Genomic DNA, 18,244 nt, shown 5'->3' on the forward strand with positions numbered 1-18,244 from the left:
TCAAGAAGTAGCCATTTTAAAGCAGGAACTTTTCTAAAAACACTTCCTTTGTTAACTGAAAAGTAACGTGGGCTCAAGTGCTGCAGATCATGATGCTGAGCATCTCTGCTCCTGCTATCTTCAGTTTTATGTTGAAACTGGCTGGTCCTTGGGGCCTGGAGTTTTTATCCTGTGTTTCCTTAGCCACTGGTACAGTGTGCTCCCCGAGGTGTATTCCTCAATGCTACCGGGATGGGAATAATTCATAATAACGCATTTCACAGCTGACTAGAAAGCCTGAAATCCCCTGAGCAAATGCAATTACACCGAGACCTGGCAGGTTTTGTGAAATCAGACCCAGAGACCATGATGCTTCTTTGAACAGAAAACAATGTTTTCTAAAGCTGATTAATTGTATTTTTTTTCCTCCCTTGAGCTCTGTTCTGCTGAATGCCAACATGCACAGATACCTGGCAAAAGGGAAAGCCCAACGACTGGTGCTTGCAGGTCAGAGCAAAGCTGGGCCAAGGCATTCCCAGGAGGACAGGAGAAGGACTGTGCTGAGACAGACACTAAAGACTAAATCTTCTAGATCAGATGCAAACTCAAGAGTTTGGACTGCAAAGCTGGAAGATCAAGGAATGCATTAAATCCAACTGATGTACAGAAGCAAAGACTCTCTGTGGGAGAGGCTGCACCGCTCCAGCTCCAAGCCCAGCTCTCGCTAGACCTGTCCCCTTTCTGCAGCGTACACACACGAGCTGGAGAAGTGCCAGAGTCCCACGCGAACCCAGCTGGCACACAGGCGATGCACCGTGGCTAGCAGACCTGGACCACAGGCACGGGCTGCCTCTAAGATGGCACAGACAGGCATCACCCCTCCTGCCAAGCACCCCTCCCCAAGCAGAGGCTTAACAATGTCTGCAATATTTACGCACAAACTTAGACTCAGACACGCGGTGGGAGGGGTGGAAGTGCCTCTGCTGATGATGCTCTGGTGCAAAACCTGGTTTTAGACGCTGTTTCTACTAGCACCTAGGAGGGACTATGCTCCCGAGCCAGGAAAAACTCTCTCCCAACACACCAATAGATTACTACAAGGCAGCGGTGATGTCAGCAAACAGAAAGGAAGCTGTGAAAGGAGAGGACACTGCCCCATCAGCACATGACCTCGAAGCAAATTCCCAATTCTGGGAGTCTCCAGCAGACCAGCCCGTGTGTCTGGGCAGGGCTCCAGCACCCTGCACGGGTCCGTAGGAAGGGTCTGCAGCACCAATACTCTTCTGCAGCTGGTCTAAAGGTCAGGCTTTAGCAAACATCCTGGGTTGTAAGCCCTGTGCTCCAGTCATCAGCAAAAATGAACAGTGGAAAAAAGAGTGGCTCTTGTTTGGCATTGAAGGAAATAATACCATGCTGCTGATCAGCCAGGAAGGAAGACTTACGGGAGCAGAGACAGCATCTTCACAACATCAGCCCTGAGAGCATTCAGCACACCAGAGAGAAGCCTGATCTAAAACCTGGCCAGATGCGCCATCAAAGCCACCAAAGAGGTCAAGTATTCCATCATCAAGAATCCGATGTGAGCAGCACGCTCATGCCTGAAGGGAGGGCACATCCCTCCTCTCTCATTTCAGTGTCCACCATCCTCACTGGCTCTTTTATCAACGAGCAGATGCTATCACTCAGGGCTGTGGGTTTTGACAGGCTCTGCACTTTATATCTGATTTTTGAGGAAAGGGAGGCTGTCGCACCCATTCCAGAGTTAATGGAGACTAATCCCCCTCTCACTCATCTGCGGGGAGCAGGCAGTAGGGCCAGGCCTGGCCACAACCCTTCTCCCCAGCCTTGGGAGACGTGCAAGCCTCACAAACACACAGCCCCACCACGGAGCCTGAGTGATGGTGGGACTGGCACATGCTGTCTCCTGCTGAATGAACGTCACCCAGCTGGTGGACCAAATGCTGCTCCTGGAGCTGTGCTAAGCTCCTCGGTGAATGGGTATAAAACCAGAACTCGGTAAGCCCATGTTGCCATCAAGAACTTGAAAGGGCTCTCAGCATCTAATACTTTGTCACAGCAAAGCAAGCAGACCTGGGCAGCAGATCCCCCGCAGGGCAGTCTCCACGTTCCCTCCTAAGAGCTAGCGACAGATTTCCAGAAGATTTGAAAAGTTCAGAAGAGAAAAACACTGTAATGAATACCTGATGCTGTCCTAGCCCAGCATCTCCGCTAATGAACCGCAGTACCTCCAGGAAGATCAATTAATGCCCTGGCTCCTTTCCTTTCCTGGGTCTTTTCTCCAAGCATACAGGGTGAGTATGTATATTTATTTATTTGTCGTCATTTCCTACCTAGGGAGGAGCAGGATAATGAACTGCGTGCGTCAGGGAAGATGAATCTGAGATACTAGGGAGCAGTGCAGTAAAGAGATTAAAGTGTTATTATTGTTGGTTTTTTTCCCCCATGGTCCGTTGTGACAGCTCGGCCGTCATCTGTAAAAAATGTCTCAGAGAGAGATAATCATCGGAAACTCAATAAAGCGTCAGGGGAAGCCTCGTCTACCATCAATCACTGGGTGCCTGGAAATTTTCAGCCCTCTGTCTCCCTTCCTGCCATCCATATAAATGTCTGTAATATATTTTGTGCAGCGTTTGTGGAGCATACACTCTCGATTTGGATGTTTTTATGAAAAAATATTTATACACGAAATATGTAAATGCATTAAAAAAAGTAAAAAACAAAGGCAGTTTCTCTCTCTCCCTCTCTTTTTAAAAATGCAACTGAATTTATTCTTTTTAATAAAACATGTCAACCAAAGAATTAATGCAACTTCTTAGTGAGTGGCCTTATCTTTTCTTCACCCCAAAATACATAACATTATAGAGGGATGAATGCAGACAAAAACAATTAACTGTATTGGTTGATATACTTTGTCTTAAACAAAGTCTATGTACATGCATTATGTATTGGCATTCCATTGTTCATTTTTTAATGTTGTTTCATACATTTTGCATTCACTGCTACAGCGAGCTGATATATGCGTGTTCTCACTTCCATCAAGGAGCACGTCTATTGCACGGGTGGGTTACAGTGAGGGATGAGAGCAGAGAGCTTTTAAAAATAAAATAACACCCTGTCAAAACTGTCCTCTCACTGATTCATCTTCTTAACTCAACCTGTGTTTTATGAAAGGTTCAAATATTACACCTTCATTAGACTTCATATAGCTTTCAGCTCTTAGCAGTGAGGCAAAAAGCACAACAGACCCATGGATAATGTCACCACGTGATTTAGGCTCTGCAAACCACACAGGGCCAACAGGCTTCGGACAACCCGTGTGGCTTCCTCCAATATTCTCCTTCCAGCAGCTAGGAAACAGTTTAACTCCAGAGCAGGAGGTCACAGCACACAAACGCAGTCACTGTGGATGCAGCAGTCCCCAGGAACGTGAGCCCTGGAGGCTGGCTGAGCTCTGGCAGGGTGATGGGGATGGCTGGGACATGGTCTGTGGTCTGCCAGCACAGAGCCAAGGCCAGCAGGTCAGCACAGCATTCAGATGTGGAAGAGGCTTCTGGAACAGGGAAGGCAACAGCCAGGGACATTTTAGTGGGGTCAAGTCCTGCCAGCACTCATGCCAACCTCAGAACAAAGCCTGGGGACAAGAAGCATCCTTGAAACGTGCAGCTGGCCACTTTCTCAGCTGGGCACCAAGAGTCCAGACATCCCCTGCCTGAGATTCCATCGATAATCACAAACCCAAGAAAATCTAACCACCATTTATCGTCGTAAAGAGTGGAAACAGTCTGGAAATTTAAATTGGTCTGAATAAACAGAGCAGGTCTCTGAGCAATCTGACCTAGTACAAGATGCCCCTGCTCACGGCAGGGGGGTTGGACGAGATGACCTTGAAAGGTCTTTTCCAACCCAAACCACTCCGTGATTCTGTGATTCTAAGTCTGCATCAACATCCCAGCAATGGGGATAATGTTAGGGTGAGACTGGAACTTGAGACATCAGCCAAGAAAAACCATAACAAGATGAAACGACGGTGCAGAACATTTCCTCCTTTTCATGTAAAGACTCCAAGACCTGAAAGGTAGCGTTAACGCCTGCCCAAAAAACAGCAGCAGTAATTGCAACCAGTTACATCATCCAGTCTTACTTCAAATGGCCAAGTCTTTCTTCACTTTATACCTACTTATAAGATCTGGGGTAAGGTTACTGACAGAATACACTGCCCTGAACCCTCCTCCTTCCCCAGCAAGCGGCTGCATGTGGGTCAACAGGATGACACTCCTATCTACAACTTTGTATTATGTTCTGGCTATATAAAAACAGGTTATCTCTAGGACGTTGAAGGATTGCTTCTCATAAACATCTACACAATGTTTTCTCTCATCTTCAGACACACTTGCCCACGTACCATCAGTTACTCTACATTTAAATGCGAGCTGAAGCTGGCTCTAAAAAAAACCATACAAGGTCAAATTTCCATTTCAAAGCCAGGAAAGAAAATTTTGGGACCTGAAAAGCAAATGCAAGTGGCTGCACACAAACAATATTACCTTCCAAAGAATGGAGGCCTTTTTCCTTGGCAGTCTCATACACGCTGCTGAAATCGTCTCCAAGGTTTGGATCTGCATTAGCTGCGAGCAGGATCTTCACCACACTGTTACAAATTGGAACAAAAATAAGGCAGAGGTAGAACATGAGTAATTAAAAGTCCTTCAGAGGCTGAGAAGGGAGACGGCACTCGGAAAGCCCTCCCGGCTAGTGAAGGAAACCAACAACCATAACTGAACATTTCCACAAATAAAACCACACCAGCATATTCTGAAACCCATTAGATGCGGGAGGCACTTGAGGCAGGGGTGACGCTGTAGGGAAACACAGTCCTCCCAAGAAGACCTGCACAGAACACGCTCTGAGCATGATTCATATTCCCAGATCACCATGGGAATCAGTGACATTCCCGTAACTTTGTAGGTCTGGATCAGTGGTGGAAACTGTCCCCAGCAGCAGCAAATGTACAGTCAGAGCCAGATCCTGGCTCCAAGGCCATCCCTGCCCCTGCAGAAAGATAGATTCTTGCAACAGCCTTCAGGTTAAGGGAAGCAAAACTACATGGTGCTGTTACTTCTGCTTTTGGGTTGCAATTGCAACACAATCACAATTTTTTTTGCAATCGTAACAGCACCTAAGCCTTCTTTAATAAAGGTGCCACCCTCCCAAGACAAGAAGCCCATAGCATTTCAGCATGCAGCACAGCAAAAGGGCACTATTCACTTCTGAGGTTTCTGCCCTACAATTTACAGCAGTCACTTGAGCAGTCCATCTACATCGAAGCAGCTCATGGAAGCCACCCTTGAAAAGGCATCTCTTATACCCACATGGCCTATGAGACAGCTAAGCCTTCCTTTGCCTTTTTCTGCCCTCACAAGATGAAGCGTCAGACCCCAGCATTTCAAGAACAAATTTCAGCTGCATGAATTATATGGGGTTCTGGAAGAAAAGCATTCCACTGCTGCATAATATTCAGGCAAATCCCCACCTCTGAGAACCAGCCCACTGGTATGAGATCACCACCGAAGACAGCCCGATCATCTGCAACCAGCCCAGCAGCTGCCAGGACTTCGGAAAGAGATTCAACCTCTGAATTTGTAGAGAACTTCCCCCTTATTTTACATGGCGGCTGCAGGACCCACTGGAGGGGCAGGCCCTCCTAGGGCTGACTGCCACAGCAACACAGGCAGAACATCCCATACTAAACTCTCCCGTGCGTTGGGATCGAGGCTTTCAGCCCCCAGACCCGCGAGGTTATCAACATGCTGCAGCAGCACAGATTAACACAAGACGCACAGGCCAGGCAGTTTTGGTGTGGAAGTCCTCCATCTCTGCTTTCGAACCCAAACAATCGGGCCAGAATTAGATTTCTCACCACTTCTGAAAGCAGCTTGAAGCCAGTTAATTCTTAATTTTTTTTCCAGGGTTCAAGCCTTCCATGACAACTAGACAGTAACTCGTTAGTTAGCATTCATCACTGGTGACATGGCTCACGGGCTGACAGCGATGTGCACCACAGACTGACTGACATGTATCTGCAGGCTGTGTCTTGTCAAGTCACATTTAGAATTTCACTTAAGCTCCTCTACCATTTACCCCATAAATGCATTAGCAGAATCAAAGGTGGTTATTTTATTCTTTGAATACAGTACAATAAAGGCCAGCTCCTTACCGGCACTGGTAAACTCTTCACCACGTACAAAGTTACTTTTAGTGAGCAAAGCAGCAGGCTGGAAGGCAGGAGATCCTCCGGCCATCTCCCGTGTGAGCACAGGTTTGTTTATACTTGTATTTCAACAATGCCCTTTGTTCTAAAATATTTAGGTTGAGATGCACTGGATCGTATTGGCCAAACAGCAACTACCAGCTGTGATCTTTCACCATTTCAGTGTAGTCAGGAGCACATTACACTGAAGACTTTCTCCAATAGTTTGAGTTGCACACCCATGATAAAATTAGATATCTGATAGTTTAGGACTGGCACTTAAGGATGAGGATCATCTCACCTACCTCCAGACATCAGCAAAGGAGGATATGAAGCTCTAAGTAGCCTCCCATCATAGATGTGCTCACTCTCAACCACTCAAATCCCTTCAACTAGCCTCAATTTTATAATAGAATCACAGAATCATGGAATGGTTTGGGCTGGAACGGACCTTCAAGACCACCCGGTCCCACCCCCCGCCAGGGGCAGGGCCCCCTCCCCCCAGCCCAGGCTGCTCCCAGCCCCGTCCAGCCTGGCCTTGAGCCCTGCCAGGGATGGGGCACCCACAGCTGCTCTGGGCAGCCTGGGCCAGCGCCTCGCCGCCCTCACGGGGAAGGGTTTCTTCCTCATGTCCAACCTAAATCTCCCCTCTCTCAGCTTCAAGCCATTCCCCCCTGTCCCACCACTCCCTGCCCTTGCCCAAAGCCCCTCCCCAGCTTTCCTGTCGGCCCCTCCAGGCACTGGGAGCTGCTCTAAGGTCTCCCCGCAGCCTTCTCCTCCCCAGGCTGCACAGCCCCAGCTCTCCCAGCCTGTCCCCACAGCAGAGGGGCTCCAGCCCTCTGACCAGCTCCGTGGCCTCCGACGGGCCCGCTCCAACAGGTCCGTGTCCTTCTGATGCTGAGGACCCCCGAGCTGGACACAGCGCTGTGGGGGGGTCTCAGCAGAGGGGAGCAGAGGGGCAGAGCCCCCTCCCTCGCCCTGCTGGCCCTGCTGCTGGGGATGCAGCCCAGGGCACGGGTGGCTTTCTGGGCTGCGAGCGCACATTGCCGGGTCATGCTGAGCCTCTCATCCACCAGGACCTGCTCCTGAGGGCTGCTCTCCATCCACTCCCCACACAGCCTGTATTTGTGCTTGGCATTGCCCTGACCCACGTGCAGGACCTTGTATTTTCTTTCAGTTCATTCAGCAGTTTTGGTCTTGGTGCAAGGGTCAGCGTGTGAGATCATCCACTATCTTCAGCATAGTTTCAGTGAGATACAACCTTATTGTTTCATCCTCAGTCCTCTCAGAACAGACCATTTGCCACCAGGGAGAAGAAAGGTGTGGATACAAATCTCCCCCTCCATGTTCAGAAAAGCCATTTCTACACTGCCCTGCTACACTGCTCCTAAAGGCCACTTCCATGAGGACATCTTATGTAGGAGTGCCATCTCTCTAGCCACAAGACGAGCCTGTAGGTCCTTCTGGACCGCCTTGGGAGCATCAACAAGGCATGGGGCACAAAACCTATTCTAAAAATCCTTTAGCACCTCTAGCAAGGGCTTTTCAGTATGTGTAGCTCCTGACTCACCTCCACTTCACAACTCCAACTTGTTGCCTTATATAAGGGGACACTGCAGGACCTCTACCACTGACTGCTATGGCTGCAGCAAAACAAAAAGCAAGAGAGAAGTTTGGCCGCAAGTAAAATCACATGAGCCCAAGTGTGTAGCCTTGGCTGTCCAGAGCAGCTCCAGCCAAAGCCCACCAGCCCAGGCTCTTCCACCCCTGGTCATTAGGTAGGTCATCAGGTAGGCCTGTCAATCCTGCTTTTAGTGCCTGGCTGGCAGGGCTGGGCAGGAGGTGTGCCATCTCTCCAAGTCTATGAAACAGGAGAAGCAAAGGTGCCACAGCCAGGCTTTCTACCTGGGAAAGCTCTAGCACAGATCAATGATCTGCGCAAAGTTCTTCTGGAAGATCCAGCTGGATTCCTCTGGAAACATCCTGCATCTCCAGTACTTGGGGCTACTGTGGTCAGCCCAGTCATCAGGAGAACTGCATCAGAGATCTTGAAGAGGCAGTCCCTATGGAAAGCAGGAGGTACAGGATGGAAGATGGTGGGGCAGGTACTGCCTTGCTGCCCTATTGGTCTGCATCAATGACCTCCATGCTCCTAGAGATGGACATCTAGCTACTGAACAGAAGCCACCATTAGTGAAATGTCCCTCAATTAAGCCTTTGATGATCTTGCCCTAGGCAGCTGACTTACTGTAGGGCTTCCAGCATCTACATCAGAAAGCCTTTCTGATCATTCAAGCGCTTTAAAGTACAGCTTCTGATATGGTCAAACCACCCTTCTTGGACCCTATCCTCACAGCTGTCAACACCAAAGAGTTGCCAACACCAAAAATCCCCCTACTCCAGTTTTAGCTGACAGGCTATGATACATTTTAAGGTCTATGCATCTTTGTCATTTTAAAAGAAATGATCCCAAGTCCCAGTGTAGGACTTTAATCCACAACCTTGCAGCCCAGGGGTGAGCTATGGGCACTGAATGAGTCACATGATAACACACAATGACTTATAATTTCCTTGGTAACTCCATCCATCTTCCTTTCCTGTTCTCAGTGACTACGTTGAAATGAATGCTCTTCTCAGGCACTTCATCAGATATTACCTTCATGTGCTCTCAGCAACACCCAGGCAGCCCCTTCCTCTTCGTTCACTGCATACACCTTCAGCCTTTCTCTCTGAGCAGCGACCTTCCATGGAAACTTTAGCAGAGGACCACAAATGCTAGATGCAAGGTGGTCTAGGGTGATGATGTCAGAAGTACTCTGCTGTCTCTATTAACAACACTCCACACCATTTCCCCCAGAGCAGTAAGACACATGTCCTTAGCTCTTAAGATAGCTGCGAGGCTCAAGTTGAATAAGCATGGATATCATCTCTTACTGGCAAAATCTGATGTTCCAAAAGCCTGGCCCCCTTTTGGGCTGCGATCCAGCTCTGTACACAGGAAGGACTCACTGGTCTGATAACAATGCGTTGCACATTCAGCCTCCCTCTCCAATCATCTTTCAGTCTCACCTCCTGATTTTGGGAGGTGCCATGCCCTCCAGGCACTTCTGCACCAGCCAGATGTTCCTGGAGTCACAAATATCGATTGTACCTATTCAATTTGCAGGTAATGGGACATTCAAGCAAATTAGCTTTTAGGAAAGGTAACGGCACCATCAAAATACAGAGTAACTGCACTCATCAGCACAAAGCACGTGAGTGTCATTGGAATAAGCAAGGGACTTGCGAATGCAGATGACAGTCACAGAGCATGGGCTAGTAATGCAGTCCCTGAATAAAAGACCTCAGGTTTCCCAGGGAGAAGAGGTGTAACTACTTCCCACATTGTAAGGCAGTTGTGGGGGTCAATTCAGGAAGCTCTGGTGAAGGTGCTAGAGAAGGCATCCTTCTCTTCCGCCTTCTCTAGCACCCTCACCAGAGCTTCCTTAATTAATTGCTTATTAATAAAGGGCTGAGTTTTAAATGGAGGATTCTCTTTGCCCATATACCTCCTGTTTTCTTTCTCTTGCTGCCAGGGGTTGGGGCAGAACAACGCTCTGCACCAGATACCTAGAGGGAGAGGGATGCTGATGGCAGGCTGAGCTGGTCCAGGAAGGCAGGCTTTCCTCCATAACTCACCTGTGCTCAACAGCCTCAACAAGCTGAGTTTTAATTTGCTGATGAAGTTTTCATTAGATTAGAGGCAGAGCCTATTCATCAGCGTGAATATAAATCTAAATTGACCCTGGTGATGACTCAGAGAGCAACGCTTAACTGAAGTTTGCCGGGCAGTTCAATCGATTGGAGAAAGTGCTTTCTGCTTTTAATGGCTGGACCAACATATTGTTAAATAAATAAATACATACATACAATATAGGGGGTGGGGAAATCAATGACGAGGTGGCTGGATGTGACTGGGGCTGTGTCAGGAGAGATGTTGTGCCTGGACCAATGCACCGGCAGCTGGGGTTGGTGAACCAAGAAGTCCAGTGATCCCCATGACCGTGAGTTATCAGCACAATGCAAATGCCTTGATGGGTTTTGATATGCGGCTGCCCTGAGCTCTGGCAGAAGCCACAGGTCCTGCCCGGACACAAAGATCCCTTGTGTGGCTATATCTTAACTCTCTGTAAAACTCAGCAGGGGCAGGAGGGCCAGGGGGAGCTGCTCTTTACACTCCAGCCCCTGTTCTTTCCTTTTTTTCTTAGATGAGGTCTAAATGTGGATGTGTGCCTTCCCAGGAATACGTTTACGCCTACCTGTGGCACAGAAAGCAGGGCAGCCACAGCATTCCCTCACTCTGTGGCAGTTTATTATTGATCCAGATGAAAATGATCCTACGTCTCCCCCCAGAAGGGCTAAAAAGGAATTATGGAATCCACAAAGGAAAAAAAACCACACTAACATTGAAGGGTGATAATTGTAATATTGTTCACAACAGTTTTCTCTTGAGACTGTGGCTCGGGTGAGTCACGCTTCAGAGACATGGTCAAGGCACAGCACTGCTGCCGCATGCCCCCAGCCATCAGTGAAGGAGCGTTAGAAGTCCTGCTGCCTGCATGTGGTGGTAAGATGTGCACAGAGGTGGTTTCTATGGCTTGGAGATTTGCAGAAACTGCTAAAATGGTGCTATCTCCTTGTGCCTGACCTCCAGGACATCAGATGCCATTGATCACTGGGAAGAGGGGTGCTCAGGCACAGAGGTGTCAGATGGGGACGCTGCCAAGGCAGCAGGGGAGCAGCGTGGGGAACAACTGCCACTGGCCTGTCCTCAGGCGGGCAGCTACAACGCAGGAACAGCTGAGTGGACTCTGTTCATCAGACATTTGGATGGGGAGTACTTGAAAGACAATACCCCAGTTTGTAGGAACAAGTCCTTCAAAATGTGCTGTCATCACAGCTGAAAACAATGTTCAACAACTCAGCTCTTTGACAGACAACATTACATGCTTCCAAAAGCATCCAGATACTTCTCCAGCTCTGCTGCAGAGAGCTCTGAATGAGTTGTCTGAAGTGAAAGGAATGAAAAAAATCACAGGGAACAGATGTATGTGCCTAATATAGGTAATAAGACTGCACCAGTTAATCATGTCATTGCCTGTAGACAGAAAATAGCTCCAGATAGGTGAGCCATCACTCTAAGTCTTAGAACATACCACTAGAATATTAGTACGCATGATGTACTGTTATTAGCAATATAAAACATCTATACAACACCTTCAATACACAAAGTCTAGGTACACGTGGAAGAGGCGGAAGTCCCAGCAATCCACACCGAGGCAGAGCGCAAGCCACTTCCCAACTCCGCTCCTTAAGGAAGGTCAGAGGAGGGCAAGGGAAGGGACAGGACCATGCTGGGCCAAGCACTGCTGGTCCTGGTCCCACGTGGGAGCCCCCAGCTCTTTCAATCTACATGGAAAGGCAGAGAAGGAAAAGGACAGCAGAGGCACAAGGGAGGAGTCACTTGTCATCAGTTGTTCCCAGCAGGAAGGTGTTGAGGTGCAAAAGTGAGGAAAGGTAAAGAGATCCAGACCTGAAGACGGAGGGAAAAGGAGAAAGGGAGTGCAAGAAGTCAAAGCCTCAAAAAGAAAATGAAGAAGAGGAGATTGTGTGGGGAACAGCTGAGAGGAATCAGAGGCTACAGCCCCTGACGCAACAAGAACACGTATGCCCGGGAGGTGCTTATACCGTGAGCTGGATGAACAACCAGGACTCATTTAAAAGGAGGAACAACATGGAAGGTTCACCATGCATGGTGATGAACGTGATGGTTCACCAGCACAGAGCATTAAAGCTTTCCCTTCCTGCTCTAAGAGGACACAAAGCAGTCCATACAGAACACCCATGGGCGAGGGGAGACAGGGACCAGCTTCCAAGAGAAAGCACCTGTCCAGATAAAGAAATGCTCCTTAGGTGGAGCTGCCTCTGCTCTTGTCCCTCCTGCCACCTTCCCTGCACTCACCGAGGTATCTCATGGAGATCCACATGGGGAACCAGGGGAATGAAGGGCTCGTTTGTGTGTAAAACAAGACAGGTGTGTGAGAAAAGCAGGGAGGAACACGGATAGAAATACTGTAGCTATGTAGTAGTAAAAAAGAAAAAGGGAAGCTGGAAAGAAGAGGCTTGACTGTGAAACCTGCAATAACACACACAAACTTTCTTAAAGCAAGCAGCCATGCGCCCATCACCCACACCGCCCCTGCCAGAGCTGCACGGGTCTCTGCCCCAGCAAACAGAGACCCCTCGGCGACACAGAGATCCAGCTGCAGCCAACTGGCTTTATCTTCTCTCTCCCCCTGTAAAACACGGGTGCTGCTGCTACTGCTGCTGCTAAGCAAGCCGTCACCGAGCCTTGCAGAGGCCTGAACTGCCCTGAGAAGCTCATCCCACTGAGTACAGCCAGGTGCTCCTCCTCACCGCATGAGCTATGCACACAACTTTGGGAGCCCTGAAATCATGCTCCAGCCATGCCCCTCCCCGCTGGACTGGTGCACAGGGGTTGCATCGATGGTAAGGAATGGAAGCAGAACCAGGCACCAGTGTTTTATAACTCCCCCCAGTCATCACACTGGGACTTACGAGTTTCCACGCTGCCCCCCCTCATAAGGGGCCAAGAGGATGACTCAATATTTCACTGCCATTTTATTTCTGCTGAAACAATGAAAAACAGAGTAGCTGCATGCAGAAAGGGTCACTACGCTACAAATACATAGACATTAGCTTGCTAAGGTCCTAACTGCATTAGTTTTTAATCTATGATAGCTCTGTTGCTTATTTTAACAAAGGCACAAAACCCACAAAGCTCCCAGTAAGCATTTAATTAAAGCTTAATTACTATAAATATGTTAAATGTGCAAAGCTAGCAGGTGCAGCCAAGGGAAAGAAGCCCCTGGCAGTGTTTTTTGCATAGACTATAAATCCTCCCTTTTAAAACTGGTATCTCGCCAGGAGAATGAAGAAACCACTTAAAAGTAGGTATTGACATCCAGGAGACCAACAAGCTTCCACAAAGACTAAAGAAAAAAACAGACCAAGAGTCACTCCAACTGAAAAACATAAATGAAAAGTAAGGTGGAATGCGTATGTGTGTGGGCGCAGACCCACTCGCCAGCGTCACTCGTCACACCTGAACAGAAACACACAGTTATAGCACAGCACTGCAGACTAAAGTGACATTTACATGCTGTTATGCTTAGAATAAACGCAGCACTGCTGCCCCATCAGCTATGTTAACGCTATGGTAAATTCCCCCAGCGATGGGAATTACAGCCTAAAAGCTTCCTTTGTTCACATGAACGTGATCACAGCCGATCTGTCTTTAGCTCACAACCCAATTACAACCTGTACTATCACAGAGCCAAGGAATTTGGACTTGGAGTCCCTCTCCCATAAAAAAAGAAACATAAATGAATCTATCCACACTTCAGGGAAGGTCTGAAACAAGAAAACAAGCTAGTTAAAATAATAAGAGAACAGGAACACAATTCTTTCAACAATATTTTTATAGCAACTAAATTACTGTAATGAAGCCTTTTTAAAATATAAACACCACATTAGACACCAGACTGAAGTATTTGGCCACTTTCCCTTACTTTTACAACTATCATCACAGCAGTGTTTGGGGGCTTGATGTGCTGGCACCTCGTGCTTGGGCCCTGTGCATTTGTAGTGCGAGAGAGAGCCTGGAGAGGTGAAGACTGAGAGGGGACCTCACCAATGCCCACAAATATCTCAAGGGTGGGTGCCACGAGGACGGGGCCAGGCTCTTTTCAGCGGTGCCCAGCGACAGGACAAGGGGCAACGGGCACAAAGTGCAAGACAGGAACTTCCATCTGAATGTGAGGAAGAACATCGTTCCCCTGAGGGTGACGGGACACCGGGACAGCCTGCCCAGAGAGGCTGTGGGGTCTCCTGCTCTGGAGACATTCAAACCCACCTGGACGCAGCTCTGTGCAACCTGCTCTGGGAGAGCTGCTTCAGCAGGGGGGTGGGCTGGGTGGGCTCCAGGGGTCTCTTCCCACCCCCACCATGCTATGACTGTGCCAAAGCTAAGCTGCAACCACTCTGCAGGCTGTGCATCTGCATTTCAGAGCAGGACGCTCAGCAGAGGAAGATGCCAGCCAGGACTAGAAATGCTCCCTGCTTGCAGAAGAGCGATCCTCTGGAGCACAGGCAATGAGAGGGAAATCCCTGCCTGGACCTGGAGCTGCTGGAAGCACCAGTGCCTCTCCCAGTTCACAGGGTGCTATGAGGCTAAATTCACCTGGATTAGGAGCCTTTGGGAGCCCCTGAGAAGAGCTCTACCTCAGTGTGACATGAAGCCGTGACACTGGTCTCCCCTTTGGAACCTATCAGTAGGAATGCACCGTAAAACTTCTTAATGCCTTGCCATGTTTTGGATACAGGACATTTTCAAGAGGAAGAAATGATCATTGTTCTGTTGTAAAAACAAAAGAGCCCAAACTTCCCCGCTAGCACAGGGGATTTCATCTTGTAGCTGATGGCAACTGACAGAAATCATTAATGCAGCTCCTCTGAAATTAAATTAAACATATGGACTGTAGCTGTCTAATTGGAAGACTGAGGGCTGTGAAAATTGGGAAACATTACAAAGCTAAAGGACAGGTCACAGAAATCTCCAGCAGCACAGCAGAGACTGAAAACATAGTTCTTCTCTGAAAAATGACTTTGGGAAGACAGTAATTTGGGGCTGAAGGCTTACTTTTTCTTAGCAGTTCTAAGCTGAAAACACTCATTCCTGTTCTTAGCATCACAGCCCCCTAAAGCCACACTTGAATAACCTGCACAGGTATCAGCAACCTTAAAAAAAGAAGTGACAGAACAAGCACGTTAAAACAAAATGGAATGAGCTTGTTCTTATTTCAGGCTAACAATACATGCAGAGCTGGCTGCTTCTTGACCATCTCAGAGCCACTCTTTACCTCTCCTCTGACGCGCAAGTCAGAGAAAGACCCAGCTCATCTCCCCCGGGTGCTGTTTGACTGGTGGGCTACAAACCAAAAGTCATAACAACTTATAACCCACCAAATCAGCTGCCGTGGCTGGATAAACCAATTTCAGATTATCGCGCTTTACAGAGGGACCACACTCTAAAAAAGATCTTGCATCCTACTGCAAAGCAGAGTAAGTCGTATTTAGACTAGTTCCTACCTAATGTATGTAAAAGGATTGCAAGAGATCCAGAAAACCAGCAGGCTCTGCGTTTGGAAGGGAAAAGCTAATAAACATTTACATTTCTGCAGGCAAACCCATGGCACTGAGTCAATGCCATCAGCTCCCCACGCTCTGCTGTCTCCAGTTCCGTCGCCGACCGCACACACAACACCCAGTTCTGCCGGGTTCGGGTTAAAAAGGTCACCCTGTGGACTACGTCCACAAGCGAACCATTTATAGGGAATTTCCAACACTCCCGTCTGTCACATTCAAGCTCAATACATTTCCCCGCCAGCAGCGAGACCCCACTGTGGGCATGACAAAGCTAGAAAATGGTACGGAGGGCCAAACCCATGTCTGGCACAACCCCAGCAGTATCAACAGAGTTGTTACACCAGGAGTAAGTCTGCACTGCATTTTTGTTTGTCTCCATGAAGTACCTAATTACTCTTCCGCTATATTGTTGGAGACAAGTCCTACCAAGCTTCAGGTACTCGAGAGCTTCTTAATTTTCAATTAAAGTCAGTATTTGTCCAAAATGTGGGGAAAATAAACACAATTTGCCCAACACACACACAAACAGCTTTTTTCTGCCAGGTACCCAAAGAAGACACACTGTCACTATCGTTCTGCCAGGCTATGACAAGGGACCCGCCTGGGTGCTGAACGCTTTTTACTTCCTAGATGTTTTCATTAGCATTTCTACCTGATTTTAGGCGTGATTTTAGGTAATTATTGTACCATGAACAGCCTTTCTCCCCGTCTCCTCTTAGCCTTTGCAACTCGGGAAGCCCTGTTCTGGTCCATCAGTCACTCGGAATGGTCAACAGTCGTCACACTCCATTGCTGACCATTGTCCACTGGCAAAGGTGGGAGGCTCCAAAGCCCGTCCCTCTGCGGACGGGCAAACAACGGGGCCCGTTGCTGCTCGGACATCAAAGTTACACAAACAGTCCCAAGCCCCCGCCTCTGTGCCCATCTTAAGGAGCTCCCCAAGGAGGTCACGACTTTCAGCTTGTCATAGCACACATCAAAGTTTGCACCACACACGAACTCGGCACATGGATTCGAATCGTGTCGCCCGAGAGCGGATATTCAGCTTTTGTGCGCTGCTTTAATCCTGTGTTTTCCCAAGTAATTAGGCTTTTTTGCTTATGAACTTGTGACTAAGTAAAGCATCCCTGAGAGGTTGTAACATCAAAGCTCATTCTCCCGTCTGTCCCACGTTTTCCAAAATTGGATTTCTTTTTCTCTTTTTTCCTTAAATAAAAAAAACTAATTGAATTTAGTTGTAGACTGAATATATTTAAGAGTGTCTTTAAAAGGTTACAAGAAGCCACAGCGATCATCATGGGAACTAAGGAGGGAGGGCACAGCATTCAGCCTTTTTGCTTCATAAAGGCCTAGTATGAAAGACCCAGCAATGGCCCCACAAGTTAGGAGGGACGTGGCAGCTCTTACGGGAGCTATTTCTGATGGCAGGGTGTTAGACTGCCTACCACAATGACATCCCAAGGTTACGAACTCATCAGAGGCCAAAATCTGAGTGCCGCTGTGGAATGGCGCTGTCAGTTCAGCAGTCACCTCTCTGGAATGGCAGAGCAGCCTACCTCCATCTGTCACACCCGCGTGTGATGTGTACCTGTGTACTGAGCATCATCTGCGTACCGAGCAAAGGAAGAGCGAAAAGCTCCCTCGGGTTTAGCTCAACAACACAGCCCAAACTTTACGGAAACTCTCTGTGGAGCTCGGTATGACTTCATAAAAAGGTGGGGGAGCCGTGAAGTGACTCACCCACTACGTGATGGGGAATGGTGAGGCAAACATACCTGGAGTTTCTGCTGATAGCTGCCACCATGAGAGCAGTCCAGCCAAGCTTGTGCCTCGCGTTCACATCCGTGCCTTCCAGCAACAACCTGGACAGAAGAGAGACACGTTGAGGAAGAAGATGCAGAGAAAGCATCCCCGGCAGACTGGAGCCAATGACGGAAAGAGGAATATTTTACTTCACAAGCACCTGCTCCAGTGCAGCCTGGAAGAATCAACATGAAAAGCTGATTCAATCCAGTTTCTCATCAGCTGCCAAACTGAAATGAACTGGTAGGTGATAACAGGCACAGTCCTTTCAAATGGTGCAATGCCAACCATCCTGTTTTCTTTATCTTTTATTTCTTTCTTCTATTCAGTCTAATACCCAAAGAACTGAACAGCAGGATGGAGAGTGAAGCCAATTAACCTACAATCTGATGACAGTTTTGGATCTTCAGGCCGCAATGCAACCACTGGGGTTTCAGAAGAAGTTCAGCAGATCTCCTAAGCCCACGTCAACAGGAGATATTTTGCAGTTTTCTTGCACAACATGAGAACAAATGAGACAAACCCCAAAAATGTGAGGCGTCAGACTATCCTTGGTGGTTTTTTCTGCAAAATTATCTCAGCCTTTGCACTGTTTCCTTAATCCCTCCCTGGCACCTTTTAGCAACTTTGATCCTGCATGGCTTCTGCTGGCTTTTACTGTTACGTTCTTCAGATTCTAAAGCACCAGAAGGCTTCTCTACCCTTTCTGCATCCTCTGACCCTGCGGCAACACCACTATTACTCTTAGCACCAGATTCCAAGCAGTTCCTTAGAACAGTGGTATTTCAGAGACTTCTCTCTTTCATGGCCAACCACGGGATCCAAATAACCTCCTCTAACCAAAGCCACGTGAATGCTCACTGCCCAGCCCAGCCCAGCTGCCTGCGCTCCCCACAGCTAACGGCAAGGGACAGGTCCTTGCAGAAG

General features: G+C 48.3%; 1 protein-coding gene across 1 annotated transcript in view; it reads right to left on the reverse strand.

Annotated features, from left to right (window-relative positions):
- Nucleotides 1-18,244, reverse strand: part of CLPB (ClpB family mitochondrial disaggregase) — a 92,380-nt gene that overhangs the window by 55,565 nt on the left and 18,571 nt on the right. The window contains exons 3-4 of the mRNA XM_056329503.1: nucleotides 17,290-17,376; nucleotides 4,545-4,648 (exon numbers count right to left, since the gene is read on the reverse strand). Of these exons, the coding sequence (XP_056185478.1) occupies nucleotides 4,545-4,648; nucleotides 17,290-17,376 (191 nt within the window). The remainder of the gene's footprint in view (nucleotides 1-4,544; nucleotides 4,649-17,289; nucleotides 17,377-18,244) is intronic.

Source organism: Falco biarmicus, chromosome 2 (assembly GCF_023638135.1).
Source record: "Falco biarmicus isolate bFalBia1 chromosome 2, bFalBia1.pri, whole genome shotgun sequence".
Classification (NCBI taxonomy): Eukaryota; Metazoa; Chordata; class Aves; order Falconiformes; family Falconidae; genus Falco; species Falco biarmicus.